Source organism: Procambarus clarkii, unplaced genomic scaffold (genome assembly GCF_040958095.1).
Source record: "Procambarus clarkii isolate CNS0578487 unplaced genomic scaffold, FALCON_Pclarkii_2.0 HiC_scaffold_600, whole genome shotgun sequence".
Classification (NCBI taxonomy): domain Eukaryota; kingdom Metazoa; phylum Arthropoda; class Malacostraca; order Decapoda; family Cambaridae; genus Procambarus; species Procambarus clarkii.
In genome coordinates, this window is record NW_027189633.1 from 13,257 (window position 1) to 34,370 (window position 21,114).

The 21,114-nt window shown below is 47.5% G+C and overlaps 1 protein-coding gene across 1 annotated transcript; it reads left to right on the forward strand.

Annotated features, from left to right (window-relative positions):
• Positions 1-1,432: 1,432 nt before the first annotated feature.
• Positions 1,433-14,482, forward strand: LOC123750972 (uncharacterized). Its single transcript, XM_069320891.1, has 6 exons — positions 1,433-1,820; positions 3,498-3,574; positions 3,935-4,636; positions 5,475-5,621; positions 12,992-13,183; positions 13,300-14,482. The coding sequence occupies exons 1-6, from the start codon at positions 1,433-1,435 to the stop codon at positions 13,810-13,812; spliced, it is 2,019 nt and encodes a 672-aa protein (XP_069176992.1). The 3' UTR covers positions 13,813-14,482.
• Positions 14,483-21,114: the final 6,632 nt, after the last annotated feature.

The window sequence follows — 21,114 nt, forward strand, 5'->3', positions numbered from 1 at the left end:
CGTGGACATCTTCAAGAGAAAACTGGACTGTTTTCTAAGAGAAGTTCCGGATCAGCTGGGCTGTGGTGGGTATGTGGGCCTGCGGCCCACTCCAAGGAACAGCCTAGTGGACCAAACTTTCACAAGTCAAGCCTGGCCTCGGGCCAGGCTTGGGGAGTAAAAGAACTCCTAGAACCCATCAAGCAGGTATCAAGCAGACGGTTTCCTGCCGGACTTCACTAAGTACATATTGAAGCAGTTGAGCACTGCAACATCCTTGAGGTGGAAGAAGAACTTTTTCGTCCACTTCACAGACCTGTGCACGCACTCCACACCACCAAGCATCATGTCACATTTATCGACGAGGCGCATGTTCACGTTATAGTCTATGACACAGTCCGGCTTATACATGGGGTTGCGCATATAAAAATGGACCTTCCCACTGTTCAACATGGCACCGGTGTGAATCGTCGTCAGCATATTCACCTCGTGTCTGTCCTTCCACCGCACTGACAGAATATTGTCACACTTGCGCAGCTGGCACTTGCCCACGGATATACCTATACCGAACACTGGCATTTCCTTCCCGAGGACCTTCACAGTGCTACATATGCTGGTGTTGTGGGCAAGGAGGTATCTGGTCAACAGGGGGCTGGTGTAATAGTTGTCAGTGAACAGTATATGCCCCCTGTTCAGCACTGGTTCCATCAGGGTTTTTACGACACTGCCAGAGAACCCATGTTCATCTTGAGCTGGTATGTCGACGTCTGTACCAGACTACAAGATCATGTCCAGGACGATACCAGTCTCACAGTCGCACAGCATGAAAAACTTTAGTCAAAAACGGTGCCGCTTGGAAGGGATGTACTGCTTGAAAGCCAGTCTGCCCTTGAACAGTACAAGCAACTCGTCGATAACGACATTCTGTCCAGGTACAAAATAATCCCTGAAGTTCCCTCGCAGGTCGCTGAATACCTTGCGTACCTTCCACAGTCTGTCGCGTCTGTCCTCATTTGCATTGTTCTCGAAATGCAGGCGCCTGAGAATCAAGTGGAACTTATCCCGCGACATATACCGGTTGAAGACGGGTGATGGCAACAAGGCTTGTCTTTGTTCCAATAGTCCTGGACGACAGCTTTCTTGGAGTGTTTCATCATCATGCATAGAGCCAGAAACACGTACATCTCGTCGATTGTCGTTGCCTTCCATCGCGTGAGGCGTAAGGCAGGTAATATGCCGCTGTTTATGAGGGTGTGGGCGTACATGTTTGTCTCGGTCACAAGATGCCTCATGAAGACATTGTCAAAATATGCCTGGAAATATTCCATGTCCGCCATATCATCACCAGTTATACGGGAATAAAGCTGTAACAACAACATCGGTATCATCAAACGTTGGTATTTGAGGGACAGATGTGGTGCAATCCTCCCACACAAGTACACCAGGGAGTTTGATGTCGGCACCAACACCACCACGAGCACCAAAACCACGGCTACGTCGTCTGCTGCTGCTTCTGGAGCTGCGTGAGGGTATGCTTGGCGCTGAGGCAGATTTTCTTACCGTAGGCCTACCACAATCACCTGATGTTGAGGGCCCACTGTCGTCATGCTGTGAGACATGCTGTCACCTGCCTCGACGTGTTGCTGAGGCAGCAAAGCCCCGCCTGGTACCACCCTCGCTGCTAGTACTCGGGTCGTCCACACTACTCATATCGGAGCGAATGTCACTGAAGCCCGAGAAAGATTTGTCACATGTATTGTCACTGAATAAACTAGCATCTGGGGACATAAATGATGGTGGTGGTGATAACGGTGTTGACCCAGGGCGGCGAGACAGGCCGGGTGAGGAGCGTATACCATATGCACTCGCCACATAATCCACTTGCGTCTTTCCCCTCACTCGTATCAGACCTCTGTGTCAGATCTTTCTCTGGATCATAGTCCAGGTCATCATCCATAGCATCGTCGTCGTACAAAATATCGCGAATCTCCTCCTCAGAGAGTCGTTTTCCATGACCGCGGGTCACTGTGGAGCGGGAGCTCGTTGACAATGCATCAGACATGGTTGCTGCTTGGGAAGTGGGGCTCTCCATGGCTATGGGGCATGCTGGGAATTTTTTTTTCAAGATGGCGGACTATCACTGGGGCCCCCAGCCAACCATTCCATACCTGCGTCACCGCACGTCACTTTTAAATCGAACGTGAAAAATACAAATACCCGGAGGCGCGTAGTGCACCCCAAGCGTGGGCCAGCAGGTGCGTTGCACAGTTAAAGGGTTAAATATTCCAAAACTAAAAGATAGAAGAAAAAGAGGCAATATGATCACTACGTACAAAATATTAACTGGGAATTGATAAAATTTATAGGCAAAAATTCCTGAAACCTGGAACTTCAAGAACAAGAGGTCATAGATTTAAACTAACTAAACAAAGGTGCCAAAGAAAATTTAATTTTTTAGAAGTGAATAAGAAAATTCACTTTCGCAAACAAGTGGGGTAGATGGTTGGAACAAGTTAGGTGAGAAGGTGGTGGAGGACAAAAGCGTCAGTAATTTCAAATTGTTATATGACAGAGTGCTTGGAAGACGGGACATCATGAGCATAGCTCTCATCCTGTAACTACACTTAGGTAATTATATAGTTTATAGGTTGTGTGGGGTCTATGTTCTCCTATTCCACATTCCTTAACATGGCATTTGTTCACATTAAATTCCATTTGCCAAGTGGTGCTGATACACTTATTTTGTTCAGGTCTTCTTGAAGGGCATGACAAACATGAATTTATGATTTCTGCCAGTACAATAGTCAGTTCTGTACATGCGGAGCACAGTGACTTAGAAAGGAAAATTATTATTATTAATAATTATATATCCTCCCCAAAGCAATGGAATAGTATAGGAAACACTTATTTAAGACATTCACTGGTTGAAAATATATATAAAAACAGCAGTGTTAAATGTTGAAAACAGTCTGGAACTCTATAAGACATACAAATGACCAATTTTGGGATAGGAGTTTTGTGTGAAACATTATTGGAACTAAGGGAGTGCACACAGAGTGGAGAGCGGCAGCAAGTTGTCCACTCAGGTGGCGACTACTCCAGTGTCCAGTAGACGTCAATGCGACGCTTGGGTGGTCTTCTACAGTAATGATAAGTGCATTAACTGTACTAGTGCTTTTTTCTTTGTTAGTTTAGGGATAGGAATTTCAGGAATGTGTGTTTGTAGAACCCTGTGTGTCTTGTGTTATTTTGGGCTCATTCTCCCACTTTAAGGAGTACTGTAATACGTGGTTTAAACTCCATCAACCTTGGTCCCCGTTAGTAAAGTGATTAAGTGTAGAGACCTTATATTGTAAAAATCCATGCTACATTTGTATATTACCAAGAGAGTGTACAGTAAAATAACGACTAAGCCCAGATTTGTGTGGGACCAATAGTCAATTCATCCATCATGTTTGTTTGGTGAAGAGAGTCACTCAATCTCAACAATCCATTAACATAATCGTGTGTTCCCATAGTTAATAAGTGTAGAATAATCCAGAGTTCAATAAAGCCCATGTGTGAAGATTTAACCTACAGTGCACTTATTGTCCAAGTTAGACTAAGAATACTTGATCCTTCCCCCATTATTCCATAGGATACATACGTTTCCTTCCATTATTTATAAGAAAGTAAGGACGGGTTTTGTTTGTCTGTACTCTTGGCTATGGCGTACCAGCTGCCTTGCTGCTGCAATATGTTACCAAAAAATATTATCCCATACTCCGGGATATGGTTATCAAAGATATTGACCCTTCTGTGGATATTTTTATGTCAGTAATATTAACTCTGCTCTAGAATAGCTAATACAAAGCATGTATGTAAATATTATGTAATTTGTATTAGTAAATCAAGTACTGTAATATTCCTTTATGTTGTAAATACATCTAGCCTAACTAAATATTCTTTCACGCAGGATAACAAACCAGAGGAATGTTCAGTGTGTTATAACGATTATGATGACAATCAGCTACGACCTCGCAATCTGCCGTGCGGCCACACATTCTGCTCCCAGTGTATTGACAATGCTATCAAGAATGGTCAGCTGACCTGCCCCAGCTGCCGTGTCCAGCACGCTGCCACAGCTGCTACTCAGTTCCCAATTAGCTATGCTGTGGAGGCTTTTGTTAGGAAACTCAAAAATATCCAGCTAACAACTCAGGAAGCAGTGCCAGCAAAACCTTATGAAGGTCCTGCCAGAGGCATCAGTAAGAAGTTACGTTCCCTGGTGCAGGAGCAGAAGAGCATCATCAGCTGCCTCATTATTAGCTGTGAAGAGGTACTGTCCCAGCTGGGGGAGTACCGGGGGCAGCTGGGGGACTGGAAGACTCACCACCTCCAGCTCCAGGACAGACTCTATGCTCTGGTAGAGCAGAACAAGTCAGCAATGAAGCTCTTGGAACTGGAGGATACCAGTGTGGTGGATATGACAACACAAGGAGAGGAAGGGAAGACTCAGCTGCAGGCCATGTTGGGGAACCTCGACACAGTCAACACCCCACAGGAGGTTGACACAACCATAGACACAGCTGATGAGTGCAGCACGAAAATAAAAGATTGGCTGGAGAAGTGCCAGGAACTCTTCCCAGATGTCAAGACTGTCCACACCTCAGTGAAGGTACGCTGCTGAAGGTCACATTGTTCTCACCCAACTGAGTGTAGTATTGCCTCTATATAAACACTTTTGACATGGAGACACATCAAGATGAGAGTAGACTTTATAGATAGGAAACTTTTTGCTCTAAACACCTGAAACATTTTTATTAATAAAGTCAACTGTCATCTTGGTGTTTCTCTACACTGTGGTCAGTGTAGAGAAACATTACTTACATTGTCAAATTACTTTACTCAGTCTGATGTTTCATTATAGTCCAGTTACTTTACTCAGTCTGATGCTTCATTATAGTCCAGTTACTTTACTCAGAGCCTGATGCTTCATTATACTCCAGGTTCCACCATTAATGTTTGTGTTGGTAATGACAGGTGCAGATCATCAGGGAGGCCCTGGAGTTGATGACCACAGAGACAGGTGCCACAGCTGACCCCGTACACCTGGGAGACTCGGCCTCCACCATTAATGTTTGTGTTGGTAATGACAGGTGCAGGAGACCATCAGGGAGGCCCTGGAGATGATGACCACAGAGACAGGTGCCACAGCTGACCCCATACACCTGGGAGACTCAGCCTCCACCATTAATGTTTGTGTTGGTAATGACAGGTGCAGGAGACCATTAGGGAGGCCCTGGAGATGATGACCACAGAGACAGGTGCCACAGCTGACCCCGTACACCTGGGAGACTCAGCCTCCACCATTAATGTTTGTGTTGGTAATGACAGGTGCAGGAGACCATCAGGGAGGCCCTGGAGATGACGACCACAGAGACAGTTGCCACAGCTGACCCCGTACACCTGGGAGACTCAGCCTCCACCATTAATGTTTGTGTTGGTAATGACAGGTGCAGGAGACCATCAGGGAGGCCCTGGAGATGATGACCACAGAGACAGGTGCCACAGCTGACCCCGTACACCTGGGAGACTCAGCCTCCAGCATCATGAATAAAGTTCAGGAAATCACTGGACAGATCCCCCAGAAGCAATTAACAGTAAGTTTTTTATTTTCTCTCATAGGTCATGTCACAAGATATTGAGTTGCGTTTTGAGGAGAGGAAGCCTGTTCTTAGGTTTATTGGAGTTCCCCAAGGTCAACTACTGACTTTCCTTAACATATAATCTAAAATAGTTGTCTAACTCCTGGATAAATATATTCTGGTAGGTGAACAGGGACATCAGGTGAAAGGAAACATGGGATCCATTTCTGGCCTGCATGGTGATTGAACCTGTGATCCTCTATTGAACCCGGGATCCTGGCCCCCTCACAGAGGCGCAGAGAGTGGGTGACACTCTACCAACCTACCGGGAAAGCATCCAGGAAGACAGTGAACCAAAACAGACCACTGATGGGTTCGAAGAGACTGAAGCCTTGAAACTGCCAACAAACTCCCAAACAATGCCAGCACCAACCCCCTGCCAGTAGAGGGGGGCTGGAGCTACAGGTCCAGCACCAACCCCTTGCCAGTAGAGGGGGGCTGGAGCTCCAGGTCCAGCACCAACCCCCTGCCAGTAGAGGGGGGCTGGAGCTACAGGTCCAGCACCAACCCCCTGCCAGAAGAGGGGGGCTGGAGCTACAGGTCCAGCACCAACCCCCTGCCAGTAGAGGGGGACTGGAGCTACAGGTCCAGCACCAACCCCCAGCCAGTAGAGGGGGGCTGAAGATATAGGTCCAGCATCAACCCCCTGCCAGTAGAGAGGGGCTGGAGCTATAAGTCTAGCACCAACCCCCCCTGCCAGTAGAGGGAGGGGGCTGGAGCTACAGCTCTAGCACCAACCCCATGCCAGTAGAGGGGGGTTTGAGCTACAAATCCAGAACCAACCCCCTGCCAGTAGAGGGGGACTGGAGGTACAGGTCCAGCACCAACCCTCTGCCAGTAGATGGGGCTGGAGCTACTGATCCAGCACCAACCCCCTGCCAGTAGAGGGGGACTGTAGCTGCAGGTCCAGCACCAACCCCCTGCCAGTAGTGGGGGCTGGAGCTACAGGTCCAGCACCAACCCCCTGCCAGAAGAGGGGGGGAGCTGGAGCTACAGGTCCAGCACCAACCCCTCCTGCCAGTAGAGGGGGCTGGAGCTACATGTCCAGCACCAAACCCCTGCCCGTAGAGGGGGCTGGAGCTACAGGTCCAGCACCAACCTTTGCCAGTAGAGGGGGGCTGGAGCTATAAGTCCACCACCAAAGCCCTGCCAGTAGAGGGGGAGGGGTGGAGCTACTGGTCCAACACCAACCCCCTGCCAGCAGAGAGGGGGCTGGATTAAATACGTCCAGCACCTACCACCTGCTAGTAGAGGGAGGCTGGAGCTACAGGTTCAGCACCTACCCCCTGCCAGTAGAGGGGGCTGAAGTTACAGGTCCAGCACCAACCCCTTGCCAGTAGAGGGGGGCTAGAGCTACTGGTCCAAAACCAACCATCTGCCAGAAGAGGGGGGCTGGAGCTACAGGTCCAGCACCAACCCCATGCCAATAGAGGGGGTCTGGAGCTACAGGTCCAGCACCAACCCCATGCCAGTAGAGAGGGGCTGGAGCTACAGATCCAACACCAACCCTCTGACAGTAGAGAGGGGCTGGAGCTACAGGTCCGGCACCGACCCCCTGCCAGTAGAGGGGGGCTGGAGCTACAGATCCAACACCAACCCCTGCCAGTAGATGGGGGTTGAAGCTACAGGATCAGCACCAATCCCCTCCTAGTAAAAGGGGGCTGGAACCACAGGTCCAGCACCAATCCCCTGCCACTAGAGAGGGGGAGCTGGAGCTACAGGTCCAGCACCAACCCCTGCCAGTAAAGGGGGGCTGCAGCTGCAGTTCCAAGACCAACTCCCTGCCAACACCGGGGGGGGGGGGGGGGGGGGGCTGGATCTTCAAATCCAGCACCAACCCTCTGCCAGTAGAGGGGGGGCTGGACTTACAGATCCAGCACCAACCCCCTTCCAGTAGAGCGGGGGCTGGAGCAACAGGTACAGCACCAACCCTTTGCCAGTAGAGACGGGCTGAAGTTACAGATCCAGCACCAACCCCCTGCCAGTAGAGGGGAGGGTTGGAGCTACAGGTCAAGCACCAACCCCCTGCCAATAAATTGGGGCTGGAGCTACAAGTCCAGCACCAACCCCCCTTGCGTGTAGAGGGGGCTGAAGCTATATGTCTAGCACCAATCCCTGCCAGTAGAGGGGGGCTGAAGCTGCAGGTCCAGCACCAACCCTCCTACCAGTAGAGGGGCGCTGGAGCTACAGGTCCAGCACCATCTCCCTGCCAGTAGAGGGGGCTGGAGCTATAGATCCAGCACCAACCCCCTGCTAGTAGAGTGAGGCTGGAGCTACAGATCCAGCACCAACCCCCTGCCAGTAGAGGGGGGGCTGAATCTATAGGTCTGGCACCCACTCCCTGGCAGTAGAGGGAGGCTGGAGCTACAGGATCAGCACCAATCCCCTGCCAGTAGAGGGGGGGCTGGAGCTACAGGTCCAGCACCAACCCCCTGCCTGTAGAGGGGGGGCTGGAGCTACAGGTCCAGCACCAACCCCTTCAAGTAAATGGGGGCTGGAGCTACTGGTCCAGCACCAATCCACCTGCCAGTAGAGGGGGGGCTGGAGCTACAGGTCCAGCACCAACCCCCTGCCAGTAGAGGGGGGCTGGAGCTACAGGTCCAGCACCAACCCCCTGCCAGTAGAGGGGGCTGGAGCTACAGGTCCAGCACCAACCCCCTGCCTGTAGAGGGGGGGCTGGAGCTACAGGTCCAGCTGCAACCCCCTGCCAGTAGAGGAAGGCTGGAACTATAAGTCCAGCACCAACCCCCTGCCAGTAGAGGGAGATTGGAGCTACAAATCCAACACCAACCCCCTGCCAGTAGAGGGGGGGCTTGAGCTACAGCTCCAGCACCAATCCCCTGCCAGTAGAGGGGGGGCTGGAGCTACAGGTCTAGCATCCACCCCCTGCCAGTAGAGGAGGGCTGGAGCTACAGGTCCAGCACCAACCCCCTGCCAGTAGAGGGGGGCTGGAGCTACAGGTCCAGCACCAACCCCCTGCCAGTAGAGGGGGGCTGGAGCTACAGGTCTAGCATCAACCCCCTGCCAGTAGAGGGGGGGGGGCTGAATCTTCAGGTCTAGCACCCTCCCCCTGCCAGTAGAGGAGGGCTGGAGCTACAGTTCCAGCACCAACCCCCTGCCAGTAGAGGGGGAGCTGGAGCTACAGGTCCAGCACCAACCCCCTGCCAGTAGAGGGGGGGGCTGGAGCTACAGGTCTAGCACCCACCCCCTGCCAGTAGAGGAGGGCTGGAGCTACAGGTCCAGCACCAACCCTCTGCCAGTAGAGGGGGGCTGGAGCTACAGGTCCAGCACCAACCCCCTGCCAGTAGAGGGGGGCTGGAGCTACAGTTCCAGCACTAATCCCTTGCCAGTAGAGGGGGGGCTGGAGCTACAGGTTCAGCACCAACCTCCTGCCAGTAGAGGGGAGGGGCTGGAGCTACAGGTCCAGCACCAACCCCCTGCCAGTAGAGGTGGGCTGGAGCTTCAGGTCCAGCACCAACTCCCTGCCAGTAAATGGGGGCTGGAGCTACAGGTCCAGCACCATCCCCCTGCCAGTAGAGGGAGGCTGTAGCTACAGGTCCAGCACCAACCCCCTGCCAGAAGAGGAGGGCTGGAGCTACAGGTGCAGCACTAACCCCTTGCCAGAAGAGGTGGGCTGGAGCTTCAGGTCCAGCACCAAACCCCTGCCAGTAGAAGGGGGCTGGAGCTACAGGTCCAGCACCAACCCCCTGCCAGTAGAGGGGGGCTGGAGCTACAGGTCCAGCTCCAACCCCCCTGCCAGTAGAAGGGGGCTGGAGCTACAGGTCCAGAACGAACCCCATGCCAGTAGAGGGGGGCTGGAGCTGCAGGTCCTGCACCAACCCCCTGCCAGTAGGGGGGGGGGCTGGAGCTACAGGTCCTGCACCAACCCCCTGCCAGAAGAGGTGAGCTGGAGCTACAGATCCAGCACCAATCCCCAGCCAATAGAGGGGGGCTGGACCTACAGGTCCAGCACCAACCTCCCTGTCCGTAGAGAGGGGCTGGATAATGGCACTGACACTGCCCACAGGTGATAATGGGGCTTACACTGACCACAGGTTATAATGGGGCTGGCACTGACCACATGTGATAATGGGGCTTACACTGACCACAGGTTATAATGGGGCTGACACTGTCCACAGGTGATAATGGGGCTGACACTGACCACAGGTGATAATGGGGCTGACACTGACCACAGGTGATAATGGGGCTGACACTGCCCACTGGTGATAATGGGGCTGACACTGTCCACATGTGATGATGGGGCTGACACTGACCACAGGTGATAATGGGGCTGACACTGACCACAGGTGATAATGGGGCTGACACTGTCCACGGGTGATAATAGGGCTGACACTGTCCACAGATGATAATTGGGCTGACACTGTCCACAGGTGATAATGGGGCTGACAATGACCACAGGTGATAATGGGGCTGACACTGACCACAGGTGATAATGGGGCTGACACTGTCCACAGGTGATAATGGGGCTGACACTGACCACAGGTGATAATGGGGCTGACGCTGTCCACAGGTGATAATGGGGCTGACACTGTCCACAGGTGCTAATGGGGCTGACACTGTCCACAGGTGATAATGGGGCTGACACTGTCCACAGGTGATAATGGGGCTGACACTGACCACAGGTGATAATGGGGCTGACACTCTCCACAAGTGATAATGAGGCTGACACTGACCACAGGTGATAATGGGGCTGACACTGACCACAGGTGATAATTGGGCTGACACTGACCACAGGTGATAATGGTGCTGACACTGACCACAGGTGATAATGGGGCTGACACTGACCACAGGTGATAATGGGGCTGACACTGACCACAGGTGATAATAGGGCTGACACTGACCACAGGTGATAATGGGGCTGACACTGACCACAGGTGATAATGGGGCTGACACTGTCCACAGGTGATAATGGGGCTGACTTTGACCACAGGTTATAATGGGGCTGACACTGTCCACAGGTGATAATGGGGCTGACACTGACCACAGGTGATAATGGGGCTGACACTTACCACAGGTGATAATGGGGCTGACACTGCTCACATGTCATAATTTGTCTGACACTGCCCACAGGTGATAATGGGGCTGACACTGACCACATGTGATGATGGGGCTGACACTGACCACAGGTGATAATGGGGCTGACACTGACCACAGGTGATAATGGGGCTGACACTGCTCACATGTCATAATTTGTCTGACACTGCCCACAGGTGATAATGGGGCTGACACTGACCACAGGTGATAATGGGGCTGACACTGACCACAGGTGATAATGGGGCTGACACTGTCCACAGGTGATAAAGAGGCTGACACTGACCACAGGTGATAATGGGCCTGACACTGTCCTCAGGTGATAATGGGGCTGACACTGTCCACAGGTGATAATGGGGCTGACACTGTCCACAGGTGATAATGGGGCTGACACTGACCATAGGTGATAATGGGCCTGGCACTGACCATAGGTGATAATGGGGCTGACACTGTCCACAGGTGATAATGGGGCTGACACTGACCACAGGTGATAATGGGGCTGACACTGTCCACAGGTGATAATGGGGCTGACACTGTCCACAGGTGATAATGGGGCTGACACTGTCCACAGGTGATAATTGGGCTGACACTGTCCACAGGTGATAATGGGGCTGACACTGACCACAGGTGATAATGGGACTGACACTGACCACAGGTGATAATGGGGCTGACACTGTCCACAGGTGATAATGGGGCTGACACTGACCACAGGTGATAATGGGGCTGACACTGTCCACAGGTGATAATGGGGCTGACACTGTCCACAGGTGATAATGGGGCTGACACTGTCCACAGGTGATAATTGGGCTGACACTGTCCACAGGTGATAATGGGGCTGACACTGACCACAGGTGATAATGGTGTCGGAAATCCGACACCATTTAATATATCATACATACAGATAATTGTAGCTGTGTTGTATAAACAAGTTATCCATAGAAAATGTAACTTGTAGTGGAATTACCATCTAAAGAAAACGGGATATCATCACCACATACTATTATATTCTCCACCTATTATGGTGGGAATTATTTTTAAATACATTAGTCTTTGGACTTTACCATCATAAAAACATCTTATATAAATTAACTTAATTATCAATATTAAAGTAGAGTAAATGTGACCCTTCTATCACTTTCTGAAATCTGGACAATGTAAGCCAGGCGTCAGTGAGGAGGAAGGGGCAGCCATTGTTTATACTAGACCAGAGGCACGGGAGCAAATACGGCTCCTGTTAAATTTACTTGGACGTAGTGTTATGGAAACCAAAAGTGTACCATTATCAACACGCTGTCTAAAAATCAAGTTAAGTGTTCTTTCCGAAACCCCATTTTCTATCATTAGTGGCCATTAATGTCATTGGGTAGGGTGTCCCGGTTAGATCACGAAATCGCCTCAAACTAAAGGTAATTAAGCCAGGTCTTCATTGTTCCATGTACAGTTTCTCTGAAATACTTGTCATATATAGGATTCTGGCTTTACAGCTAGCGCCCTTTTGACAGGTCAAGACGAGGAAGCAAGACTTTGTGCACCAGTTACTGGGTGATGGAAGCTACCTCAAAGAGGATAATTTGGTGTCTACACCCTAGTTATACCTGGTGGACTAACCTGCTGTACTATAAGATAAGGAACCTTTTCAATGTATGTAGTTAATACTGTAGTTTGATTGGCTGCATATATATAAATTAAATTAATATAAACCCCCCTAATGTGTAGAGGATCGATTTGTGAGATTGAGATTATTGCAGAAATACAGTCCACTTATCATTATACAAATTGCTATCGAAGTATATAAATTAACGTAAATATAAATTCATATAAATTAAATAAATATAAATCTCACAGGTCGGTTCCCACAAATGGTGCTGACACTCTCCACAGGTGATAATGAGGCTGACACTGACCACAGGTGATAATGGGGCTGACACTGACCACAGGTGATAATGGGGCTGACACTGACCACAGGTGATAATGGGGCTGACACTGACCACAGGTGATAATAGGGCTGACACTGACCACAGGTGATAATGGGGCTGACACTGACCACAGGTGATAATGGTGCTGACACTGACCACAGGTGATAATGGGGCTGACACTGACCACAGCTGGTAATGGGGCTGACACTGACCACAGGTGATAATAGGGCTGACACTGACCACAGGTGATAATGGAGCTGACACTGACCACAGGTGATAATGGGGCTGACACTGACCACAGGTGATAATGGTGCTGACACTGACCACAGGTGATAATGGGGCTGACACTGTCCACAGGTTGAGGACCTCCGCAGGATGAGGGAGCCCGTCAAGAGGCTGGTGGAGGCTGGCCGGGTGTTGGCCGTCCAGGAAGACCAAGATGGCCGCCGCTCCGCCAGGATAACTCTACAAGACGGACAGCTGTACCTCCACTCACTCCTGCGTCAGCCCACGCCCGCCCACGCCCACACCCACACCCACACCCTCCAGGTTACTTTATTACACCCACTAGTCTTACTGACATTACTGATTTACTGAGTTATCATAACTAATATGATAACATTTTGTTATACAGTTATCAGTATGATTTATTTCATTTTCTGCAGGAGAGTGAGGTTGTGGGCGTGCTGGAACCCTCCTGCACCCTGGCGTTCCTTGACCTCGGGTGGGCGGGGTCAACAAGAGGGCGGGTCACCATCCGGCTGACCCCTGACACTCCGCTGGCCAGACAGTTTGTGTTGTTGTGTACGGGCCAGCGGGACCACACCTACCGCAACACTAAACTGTTGCAGGTGTGGGGCAAGGGTCAGCCGGGGGAGCGTGTGGGGGGCGGAGACTACGAGAGTAATGATGGTGAGGGAGGAGCCCCTCTGTTGCCTTTCCTCCAGGGGCAGTACCGGGAGTCAGGCCGGGCCGGAGCTGTGTGGTCCAGGTATGTGCTGGGGGGACCCAGGAGTGCCCAGTTCGCCATCATCACCAGGGACCTCCAGGGTGGTCACCAGTGGCCATATGTCTTCGGTGATGTGGTGAGCGGCCTGGATGTGGTGAGGGCAGCAGTCAACCACAGTGACATTACGGAGGTGACTGTGGTGGACTGTGGTGTTGTACTGCCACTCTAGTTCACTGTACCATCACCATCACTACTGTGGTGTTGTGCTGCCACTCTAGTTCACTGTACCACCACCATCACTACTGTGGTGTTGTGCTGCCACTCTAGTTCACTGTACCACCACCATCACTACTGTGGTGTTGTGCTGCCACTCTAGTTCACTGTACCACCACCATCACTACTGTGGTGTTGTGCTGCCACTCTAGTTCACTGTACCACCACCATCACTACTGTGGTGTTGTAATGCCACTCTAGTTCACTGTACCACCACCATCACTACTGTTGTGTTGTGCTGCCACTCTAGTTCACTGTACCACCACCATCACTACTGTTGTGTTGTGCTGCCACTCTGGTTCACTGTACCACCACCATCATTACTGTGGTGTTGTGCTGCCACTCTAGTTCACTGTACCATCACTACTGTGGTGTTGTTCTACCACTATAGTTCACTGTACCATCACTACTGTGGTGTTGTGCTGCCACTCTGTTATACTCAATTTGTATGTCCATTGAGACATAACCAATCACAGGCAAGTAGGCCTCTGACGTCATGCCAGACAGGCAGTCACCAGCCATGCTCCCAGCAGCCTCAGTTCTCTCGACAAACCCAGAGTAGGTGGACCTCGGCTGGCCAGTTATACACCTGTTTGCCTCACTCAATAAATATACAGAAGCGCCTACTGTGTCTACATTCAACCCGAACAAGGCAACGAATAACTCTAGTTCACTGTACCACCATCATCACCACTACTCTTGCATCACCATGGACAGCGTATTTTGATGGGAATGTAATTTAAGTTGACACCTTTATCACTATATCATCATAACTTCACTATCTTTGGTATTTAACACTTTGGTATTATACTTTGGTATCATATACATAACAAGTAGGGCTGTATCACCATCAATGCTATATCTTCCCAGTACTGTAACCTATCATTGCTGTATCACTATAGCTTCACTATCACCTCTATATATCACCATCACCTCAGGCCCCACACTTGGGGTCATATACTGACCATGTTGAGTAACAAATTGTTGGTGTCACTATATGACAGCTGTTGTCACTGTTATATCACCAATAGCTCACCATCACGTAACACTATAACTGCTACACCAACATCATTTTACTTTCTTTGCATTATCACCTCACACTGATATTTCCTCCTTACTTTCACTGATATATCACTATCACTGCCATATCACCATCACCTCACTATCACTGCCATATCACCACCTCACTACCACTGCCATATCACCATCACCTCACTATCACTGCTATTTCACTATCACTCGGGTGTGTTGTGATATTACCATACTGGACCATGGTGTGTTGTGATATTACCATACTGGTCCATGGTGTGTTGTGATATTACCATACTGGACCATGGTGTGTTGTGATATTACCATACTGGTCCATGGTGTGTTGTGATATTACCATACTGGTCCATGGTGTGTTGTGATATTACCATACAGGTCCATGGTGTGTTGTGATATTACCATACTGGTCCATGGTGTGTTGTGATATTACCATACAGGTCCATGGTGTGTTGTGATATTACCATACTGGTCCATGGTGTGTTGTGATATTACCATACTGGACCATGATGTGTTGTGATATTACCATACTGGTCCATGGTGTGTTGTGATACTACCATACTGGTCCATGGTGTGTTGTGATACTACCATACTGGTCCATGGTGTGTTGAGATATTACCATACTGGTCCATGATGTGTTGTGATATTACCATACTGGTCTATGGTGTGTTTTGTGATATTACCATATTGGTCCATGGTGTGTTGTGATATTACCATACTTGTCCGTGGTGTGTTGTGATATTACCATACTGGTCCGTGGTGTGTTGTGATATTACCATACTGGTCCGTGGTGTGTTGTGATATTACCATACTGGTTCGTGGTGTGTTGTGATATTACCATACTGGTCCGTGGTGTGTTGTGATATTACCATATTGGTCCATGGTGTGTTGTGATATTACCATACTGGTCCATGGTGTGTTGTGATATTACCATACTGGTCCATGGTGTGTTGTGATATTACCATACTGGTCATTGGTGTGTTGTGATACTACCATACTGGTCCATGGTGTGTTGTGATACTACCATACTGGTCCATGGTGTGTTGAGATATTACCATACTGGTCCATGATGTGTTGTGATATTACCATACTGGTCCATGGTGTGTTGTGATACTACCATACTGGTCCATGGTGTGTTGTGATACTACCATACTGGTCCATGGTGTGTTGAGATATTACCATACTGGTCCATGATGTGTTGTGATATTACCATACTGGTCTATGGTGTGTTTTGTGATATTACCATATTGGTCCATGGTGTGTTGTGATATTACCATACTTGTCCGTGGTGTGTTGTGATATTACCATACTGGTCCGTGGTGTGTTGTGATATTACCATACTGGTCCGTGGTGTGTTGTGATATTACCATACTGGTCCGTGGTGTGTTGTGATATTACCATACTGGTCCGTGGTGTGTTGTGATATTACCATATTGGTCCATGGTGTGTTGTGATATTACCATACTGGTCCATGGTGTGTTGTGATATTACCATACTGGTCCATGGTGTGTTGTGATATAACCATACTGGTCCATGGTGCCATAAGCCTCAGATATTAACACCAAGTAAGGCTTCCAGCACTTCCACTAACACGATAACATCATTTATATTTGCCAACATCCAGGGTATAAAAACACGCAATACCAACAAAGTTCAATTTATAGATGGTCTCCTTCATGAGGCAAATGCAGTGTTTGCAGCCCTAACAGAAACCCACACAAAGGACTACCATGATGGTGAAATATGGATCTCAGAGTACAATCTTTTCAGATGTGATAGGAAACACCGGCTTCAGGGTGGGGTCAGCCTCTACATCAAAGACACACTCATCTGTACTGAGCTGCTAAACACCACAAATGATATGGTGGAAGTGCTGATAATCAAAATAGAGATTTTAAATGTAGTTATTGTCCTTGTATATAAGTCACCGGAGGCAAACCCTCAGCAGTTTAAAGACCAACTAATGAAAATAGAACACTGCTTGGAAAACCTCACAAATCCAGCTCCGAACATCATCCTGCTTGGGGACTTCAACCTACGGCACCTGAAATGGAAGCACCTGGCTAATACAGTAATATCAGAAAGAATACCAGGAAGTAGCCTAAATGAACAGGCACATGCAAATGACCTGCTACGGATGTGCGACAGGTTTGCCTTAAACCAGCAAATAGTAGAACCAACTAGGAAGGAGAACAGGCTGGACCTCATTTTCACTAATAATGATGAATTGATCAGGAACATAATGATTACAAATACCTGTTACTCAGATCAACAACTTAATTGCTGCTGCCATATCAACAAGTCTACCCCATCTGCTGTATACATCTCTGCTGCTACCATGCTAAACAATTCTAAGCTCGGCAAGGCCGTAAAGAATGATAGCACACCTATCAGGATGAACCCAACCAGCCAAGCTAGCAACAGGAATAATGCGGCTGTCTCCCCCTTAGGGGCTACCGGGGGGAGTACCGACCCTCCCTGCGTCAACAATAACAAACCTTCTCAGCTGATTGAAGCGTCGTCACTGACTCGAGCCTTACAACAGTTATGTAACCATATGGAGCAACTTAAACGAGCTGCCTCCCCATGTACTGACTTTAAGCGTCCCGCTGATAATCCATGGCTCAGATTATTGACTCAAATACATGATGACCAAAAGTCTATAATCCGAGAGCAGTCGGACCTGATAATGAAGCTTCAGAGTGATGCTTTGGCAATGCACAAGGCTAACCAAGATCTGTCTGCCAGAGTCGGCCACCTCGAACATGAATTAAGCTCTCTTCGGATCTCGGTTACTAACTTTAAACCAGCAGAAACCTCTAAGAAGCAAGAAGAGATGTTACAAAAGTTAGAGAACCACTTTAACTCCCTACAACAGCAACAAACTGCAACCCAAGACGAATCAGACCAACTTAAGCTCCTTGATTCTGTCATCATCTCATCACAGGATTTTCCCCATGAAACTGACAGAGAAGACTGTACTGCCATCGTGATCCAGGAATTGCGTACTAAGTTGAATTATTCAATCGAAGCAAGAGACATTAAGTCAGCTTATAGAGTGGGTACCAAATCATCTGGTGCAAGCAACAGAAGGATACGCGTGAAGTTGGATAGCTGCTCCCGCAAGTCAGACCTTATCACTGCTGCAGTCGCTAGGAAATCCAAGGTTTATGTGAACGAATGTCTTACCAGATTCAGACAAAATCTCTTATTTAAACTACGTGGAATTCGCAATAGATCCACTGCTATTAAACATTGTTTTATGCGCGATGGTAAAATAATAGCTAGGAAGACTGACTCTGGAAAAACTTATGTCATAACCACTGAGGCACACCTCACTTCTTTCCTGGATGACTGTGGGATATCAGCTGAATAACCAGAACATAATTTGTAGTCTCACATACAACCAAAGTGTACTTTAGCTCTGCCTTTCCTTTCCAAAGGTGTTTCTTTTTATTTTTATTTTAATTTTTACTTTATTTTTTGTTTGTCATCTTTGCCTGTTTTATACTCTTAATTATTTGTTCTTAGTTAATCCCCTTGTCACTAAACCTAGGGCTTTTTATTACCCTGTTAATTAACCATTACTAAGCTAATTATCTTCAAGATCATTTTTTTATGATTATTATTATTTTTCTTATTATTTTTTATTTTACATTTATATTGTCAGTCTCTACTGATTTTTTGTGTTTTATTTTATGTAACTTCTGTGTCCTCCCTGGCTATCTATTGGATCTTTATTTTACTTCTAAATTGTTACTATTTTATTGTATCTGCTTTTATTCTTGTGTTTTGCTTTATCGTGTATCTTGTATCGTGATCCCTCTGCATCTCTATGCACACTGATATTGATCCTGATCAAAATCTTCTGTCTCATATCTATACCAACCAGCACATTGATCATCATTATTGTAAGTATTTCACAGCACACCAGGCTAAAAACAAACTCCAAAATAGCACCTATCTATCAGTTTATAACCAAAATGTTAGATCACTTGGTAAACATTTTGACGATTTAAATGCACTACTCACAGCACTAGGTACTAACCTATCGTTCATTATTTTAACAGAAACTTGGCTAAATAAAGACTATACCCAACTCTACAACTTAGCTGGTTATAAAGCCATTCATAACTGTAGGCCTAATAAAAAAGGTGGTGGCACAGCTATATATTACCGAGATACATTTATCTGCAACAGTGTTATTAGTGACAGAGATGACTACTGCGAATATACTTTTGCTCAGTTTACAATTAAATCCCTTAAATCCTCTTTGACTATTGGAGCCATCTATAGATTTCCTAATACTAACATAGCTTCTTTCTCAGACAACCTAAGGAATCTTATTATAAACAACAATCTCAACAAAAACCACATAATTCTGGGAGGAGACTTTAATATTGACCTGGGTCAACAAAACTGCTCTCAAGTTGACTATTTCCTTAACAGCATGAACTCCTGTATGCTAATCCCCACTATCACCAAACCTACCCGAGTCACTCAAACATCAGCCACTACCTTGGACCACATATGGACAAACATAACAGCTCCCCTTGTATCTGGTATAATCTACGACAGAACAACTGACCACTATCCTACCTTTCTCATAGCGAACATGGACATAACACCACCAAAAAGCAAGAAATTTTCATTTAGGCTACACAGTGAATCAGCTTTAGACAATCTTACAGAGGCACTTCACAATATTAACTGGGATTCTGAATTCAATAATACCCATGATATAAATTCATTAGCTAACCTCTTCCTCTCCAAAACTCTAAGCCTCTACAACCTTCATTGTCCCCTTCTTACAAAGCAAATAACTGACAAAAGATTAAACAATCCATGGCTCACAAATGGCATTCTCAACTCAATCAACAAGAAACATGAATATGAAAAGAAAGTTAGGATTGGCCTAGTTTCAAGGGAAGTAGCTAAAAGGTACTCATCAATGCTTACCAGTATCATAAGAAAGGCAAAACTTGCATATTATGTGAATAGATTCAATGAAGCAAAAGGTAACATGAAAAACACTTGGAAAACTATCTCTAGTATCCTAGGAACTAAACAACACTCACATAACCAAATAAAACTCTACAAGGATGGGGATATACCGTCAACTGATTTAGAAATGGCAAATGAATTTAATAGTTTCTTTTCATCGGTTGGTGCTAATCTTGCCAGTAAAATCCCACAGACTCAGACACATATTAACACATATCTCTCGGGCAGCTATCCAAACTCTCTTCTCCTTTCACCAATCAGCCCGGCAGATGTTGTGTCCATCATACACTCTCTAAAAACCAAGGCAGGGAACACCAGTGAAATTCCGTCCATTGTGTACAAGAGAGCCTCCCATGCCCTTGCCCCACCCATAGCACTACTGTTCAACAAATCTATAGAGTATCACACCTTCCCTGATATCCTCAAAAAAGCAAGAGTAACGCCAGTCCATAAAGGAGGCAATCCGGCGGACATAAACAATTATAGACCAATATCAAATCTACCCATTCTATCAAAAATATTTGAAAAAATTATTTACAAACAGCTCTATTCCTACCTCGTAAAATTCGACATACTCAGCCCCTGCCAGTTTGGCTTCCGGTCCCAAAAGAGTACCAATGATGCAATCATTAGTCTCCTTGACATTATCTACTCGGCCCTTGACAAAAATGAGTTTCCGATTGGACTCTTCATTGACCTAAGAAAAGCCTTTGATACTGTTAATCACAACTACCTCTTATTTAAACTCCAGCATTATGGAATCCGAGGCCTTGCCCTTGACTACATCCGATCCTATCTTAGTGACAGACACCAATATGTAACCATCAATGATACAACTTCTTCCACTCTACCAATTACCGTTGGAGTGCCACAGGGCAGCATCTTAGGACCTCTTCTATTTCTTATATATATAAACGATCTGCCTAATGTCTCTAATATTCTCAAACCTATATTGTTTGCTGACGATACTACCCTTATCTACTCAAACCTCAACCCACATACACTAAATAATGTTGTGAATAATGAATTAAAAAAAGTCCACTTATGGATGTCAACGAACAAACTAACATTAAACATCGAAAAGACCTACTACATCTTATTTGGAAGCAAATCATCAAATGCAATTCAGCTACAGATAGACAACATTAACATCAGTAATAAAAATGATGGCAAGTTTCTTGGCCTATTCCTAGACAAGAGACTCAATTTC